Source organism: Salvia miltiorrhiza, chromosome 3, assembly GCF_028751815.1.
Source record: "Salvia miltiorrhiza cultivar Shanhuang (shh) chromosome 3, IMPLAD_Smil_shh, whole genome shotgun sequence".
NCBI lineage: Eukaryota > Viridiplantae > Streptophyta > Magnoliopsida > Lamiales > Lamiaceae > Salvia > Salvia miltiorrhiza.
In genome coordinates this window covers 11,026,096-11,031,731 of record NC_080389.1, presented here as the reverse complement: position 1 = coordinate 11,031,731, position 5,636 = coordinate 11,026,096, and the positions used below count along the sequence as shown (strand labels likewise).

Here is a 5,636-nt window from a genome sequence, read left to right as displayed (position 1 = left end):
TGAAATAGGATTCCAAAAGTCTTCTGTTACAATGGAAAATATAAAAGCAGTAGTTGGTGGCTTAGACAGTTGAAATCTTTCTATATATTATTATAATAAATTTATTACTCCAGGGTGCACGTTTCCACGTTCACCCCACATGCATCCTGCATGCTTTTCTCAAGAAACAAGATGTTGACTAATTGTTTCTGATTGTAAGAAACAAGTAAATATCGATCTTAGGACCAAAACATATTATTTTTTCTTTTACTTTCTTAAATATTGAATCTTAGCAAGCAATGGCTGTCCAACTTGGTAACTTGATTAGGAAATGCTACATGTGAAAAGATTACTTAGGGTGCATTTACTTTGGTTGTAAAACTCAGGTGAAAATCATAACTAAAATACTCTGATCCATCCGTTCACTAATTCATGATCTAGGGGAGGAAACACGAGTTTTAGGAAAAATGTATTGTTTATTAGTTGAGTGGAGAAAAAATGTATTGTTTATTAGGACCCACCAATTAAAAAATGTATAAATAATTACTAAAAATGGGTAGGACATGAATTGGTGGACGGATGTCACAGACCAAAAAGGAAGGTAGGACATGAATTGACGGACGAAGTGAGTATAAATTTGTGTGTTTTTTACCTTAATTGAAAGTTCAGGTGAAATCTGTAATTTTCACAAAAAATAAATTGGGTCTAGATCCCAAAAAGTTTGGGCCCTAAGCAGCAACGCATTTGAGCATATGGTCAGCTATGGGCAGGGACGGAGCCAGGAATTAAGTTGGGGGGGGGGGGCTGAAATTGTACGGGGGTTCGGGGGGCATTCTGTATATTTAAGGTATTTTTTTTATATTAAAATACGAGCATAATACTAATAATAACGAATAATATTTTTATAGATTATATAGTTTCAATATATCACAAAACTTTTTTTGGACATTCCGTATATTTAAGACATCTATATTATATATAAAAAGGGAGTTCAACGGTAATAATTTGCCGCCAAAATTTAAAGTTTAGTTATTAAAAAGAGATTTCAACTATAATTTAGAAGATTAGTTATTAAAGAGAGATTTCAGCTATAATTTAGGAGTTTTACGTTGCAGATTTCTAATTTATTTTTTAATTTTTTTTCCTCTTTCTTTCTATATAGATAGTTTTTTTTCAAACATCTTATAATTTGGCTAATAATAAAATATACAATATATATATATATATATATATATATATATATCATAGGATAAAAATAGATTTAAGATGAGAAAATTATCAATGTTATAAATTGAAAATTTACATTTTGTTTAAATTGAAAATTAAAAATTTACATGCTTTAATTATCATTACACTTTGTATAAATTGAAAATTTACATTTTTAAATTCAGGATTTTATTGAGTAATTGATGTGAATTATTATCTTTTATTTTAAAACATATTTTGTATTTGTTTATGTTTTGACATTGTTTATTTATATTTATTTATTAATTAAAAGTTATCGTTTAACTTCGATGTATGTCGTGCATCGCACGAACAGGCGTATACTAGTTTTTTTTTATTAAAAGACAAGTATAATAATAATAATAACAAACAACATGTTCATAGATTATATAGTTTCTATATATTACAAATTAGTTTCAATACATTATAATTTTTTTTAGCATTTCATACATATTAGACATTTTTTATTAAAAGACAAGTATAATAGTAATAATAACAAACAATATTTCATAGATTATATAGTTTTAAATAACAGAATTATCCTTAAATTAAGTAAATATGAGAGAATATAATAACCAAATACTCTTTTATAAAACAAAATTATTTTATAATAGGTATAAACATATATTTATATATATTTAAAAAAAAAAAACCTAGGGGCTCTAGCCCCCCGGCTCCGTCCCTGGCTATGGGCATGCTTATGGTGTGTAAAGAGGCTGCCTGTTCAAATAATATCATTATAATCAACATTCTACACATTAATTAATATTTGATAGAATGGAAATGAAACTAATTAATGTACGTATATTTCCAATAGCACAAGCGTCACAAAACTGATATATTTTTTTTGCAGTGAGAATAAGACAATTGCTATGGGCTGAGAATGAAACAATGATTCAAACGCTGACCATAATTGTCGCAGCTAAATGTCATTTACAAACACAATACAACAAAGGGGAAAAAAGGAAGAAAAACTAGAGAATATTCAAATTAATGCCAACAAGCAAAATGTATCAATAATGCAGATAAATGTATTTAAGAATTGATATTCACAATACTTATATCGGAGATGAAGTCTGTATTACTCATCTTTGTTGCAATGCTTTCAGTTGTCACCATCTCTAACTCCTTCAGATGGTTCATCAACCCAATCGCTTTCGGGAGGGTATCCAGATATGGACAATCCTGGATTTCTAATTTCTTGAGCCAATACATTGCATCGTTTCCACATTGTACATTTCTTAGATTCCACAACTCTTTGATGCACAAGACTAGGAGACTAGGGAATTCATAGTGCAAAATCACCATTTCTAAACCAATGTATGCATTCCGCAATTTGAGGTAACTTAGATTGGGTAACTTCCCTAGTAGTGGCATGGGGTCTTCATCAAGACAGCTATTAATTACCAACGTCAATGATTTAAGTTTTGGAGGGAAACTTGTTGGAAGCCTGGCAAGGAATCCATCCAATTTGAGTGTTGTGAGACTGTGTAGAACACCAATCTCATCCAAACAAGGCATGCTTCTGAAACGATACCCTCTTAAGATTAGGTGTTGAAGATTCTTCAAGTTAGCCAATGATGCCATCATCATCTTGCTCTCGTCAGAGTTTCCATGCAATCCTTCTACGCCCAATTTCGTAAGACGAAATAACAGTCTTAAGCGCGAGAGATCATATGTCCAATTATCAACTGAGACGTAGGTTAAGGTCTCCAGATGCTGTAGGTCGTCTATCTTCAAAGGCTTTCGGCAAATCACATCAGACATGTAGAGGTGGCGAAGCTTATACATTTTCCATATAATATTCAGAACCTCCACCATAAAGTTTTGAGCTATGTCAAGAACCTCAAGATTTTTCAAGCACCCCAACGACTGTGGCAGCTCTTTCATGTAATTATTTCTCAACCCCAGGTATCTTAATTCCATCAATGAGACGATAGTTTCCGATAAAATCTTCAACCCAAAATCTTCGTAGTCAAGTATCTTAAGTAGTTCAAAGCTCTTCCAATAGGGTGGACTAGTGTCCAAGTAGCCACCTCCATGGAAGAAGAGAGAAACAAGATGTTTATCTTGATCCGTGGAGTAGTTGAACTTCTCTCTGCTACAAATTATAACACGATGACGAGGACTCTCAGAGGGTCGATTATTTCCACTATTCCTTAGGATCTCAAAGCCTAATTCCTCCTCTGCTTTTTGGATGGATAGCATGTGTAGCACACCATTCATGTAATACTTCGTGCTCTTCTCCTTGACCTCAATAACAGATTCATTGATTAAACCATCTAAATATGATTCACATTTATATGTTGAATCCACTACTCTTCCTGCAACCCAAATTTGTTTCAACTTTTCTGCCCTCAAAGATGTATTTGCCTTAAAAAAGGCCATACACAAGAAACATGACTGCACTTTGGGATCCAGTTGATGATAAAATGGTTCCAATAACTTCAATGTTGAACCAAAATCAACTGATTCAAGAAGTTGTTCCCATTCACTCCTCCCTGAGAGTTTCTTTTCCACTAACTGCTTTCCCACCTCTTTTATAGCTAATGGCAGACCGTCACATTTTCTCAACATTTGTTTTCCCATATGCTCCAACTTCATTGGGAATTTGTGGTCACCCGTCAATTTATTGCCATGGTTTATTGTTTTCAGAAACAGTTTCCAGCTCTTCTTAGAATCCAAAGCTTTCATCTGATGAACATGTTCATCGCCTACATGTAAGTCGGCATGCATTGTGTGACTTGTGAGCAGCAATCTACTTCCATTGTCTGCTTACATAAGAACAATACGAAAAGGAACAATACGTCAGAAGGTTATTGAGTCAGGAAAAATTTAAATTGCTAGATTACTTGATTCATTCATGTATTTTTTGAATAAAAAAACCATTGGACTCTAATAATAAGCAGAAACATGATCATATATACATACATTCTTCTCGAAGAGTATCCAACAAAGACTTCAAGCGCATTTGTTTGGGTACGTCGTCGAGAACTATAAAATATCGCCTTCCTTCCAAGTGATCATAAAGCATATCTTGGAGGCTTCAGTTGTCCATATTCTCCAAAGATGAAGATGTATGGAGATTCTGAGGATCTTCTACCTGTTGTATTAGTTTGATAAGTAGCTCTTTATGAGTGAAGTAAGTAGAATTAGATACCCAAGCGCGACACTCGAATCGCTCAACGACGGTTGGATGCTTGAATATCTCTCTGGCAAGAGTTGTCTTTCCAATACCACACATCCCTTTGATAACAACAATCCAACTGTTGTATCCTTTCCCACCAATAATCTTTTTGCTAAGCAGCATTTCCACATCTTTCTCCAAGCCCACCACATCTACATCATCTTCAATATTTTCTGATAATCTTATGCTGGACTCCATCTCCGCCCCATCATCTCCGAATTTGAGCATGTGCTTTTTGATCTCTCCAATCCATCTATGGATGGACTCATAGTACATATAAACGGCATTGCGTTTTTTGGAAAGGTAGAAGGCATGGTCAGTCACATCGACAAGGTCAGATACCAAAAAATTTAGGGTTCTTCCCTCTTTCAATTTCTTATCCCTCACAATATCCATAATCTCTCTCACCTCTTTGATTACCCTTCTCATTTCCTCATTTGTTTCTGTGTCCTCTTCATAATTAATGTCCAGCTTCTGTATCACCGATAAGAGGAGCGCCTCCGACATACTTCTGCTTGGAACAAATTAACTACCATAATAGGCAATTTAACAGCATTAGTAGCTAGGAAATAACAAATTCCAACAAATCCATAAATTATTAGCATATAATTTAACAGAAGTTACCAAGGGAAATATTTCAAAAATTTGACTCTATGGGTGCGTTTACTTTGTTGGAAAAGGAGAGAAAGAAAGAATATATTCACCAATTTCCATCATATTCACATGTTTAATATGATGGAAAATTTTCTCCCGGCAGGGTGGAATATTTTTTCTCGGACATCTCATTTTCACTCTTTTTCTCTCCAATGTTGGATAATATTATCCTAAGGTAAGGGTGTGAAAATATTTTCCAATATTTTCTCATCTTTTCATCTCTAGCTAATAATAAGAAAATATAATAATAATAATAATAATATTTTCTTATGTTTCTTTATCCATCATTTTTCAATGAAAATTTTACAACCAAAGTAAACGCATCCTATAAGATAATCATAATCTCCGTGAATTTAAAAACGATTCAAATCTACTCAATCCTCCCTTACAGGAGCGAGGTATTGTAATGTAGCAGGGGAATCCGCCGTTTCGGCTACCACAATAGTGTATTCCATCGCCCCCCTTTCCTGTAAAGTAGTTACTACCTGAGCTACAGAAGATGCTTTTTGCCCAATAGCTACATAAACACATATTACATTTTGGCCTTGTTGATTGAGAATCGTATCTGTGGCTACTGTTGTTTTACCGGTCT

The 5,636-nt window shown here is 33.7% G+C and overlaps 1 protein-coding gene across 1 annotated transcript in view; it reads right to left on the bottom strand.

The window, feature by feature from the left end:
• Positions 1 to 2,189: 2,189 nt before the first annotated feature.
• LOC131017535 (probable disease resistance RPP8-like protein 2) overlaps positions 2,190 to 5,636 on the bottom strand; it is a 5,806-nt gene continuing 2,359 nt past the window's right edge. The window contains exons 2-3 of the mRNA XM_057946322.1: positions 4,135 to 4,919; positions 2,190 to 3,974 (exon numbers count right to left, since the gene is read on the bottom strand). Coding sequence (XP_057802305.1) covers positions 2,239 to 3,974; positions 4,135 to 4,237 — 1,839 coding nt within the window. The 5' untranslated portion in view covers positions 4,238 to 4,919 and the 3' untranslated portion in view covers positions 2,190 to 2,238. The remainder of the gene's footprint in view (positions 3,975 to 4,134; positions 4,920 to 5,636) is intronic.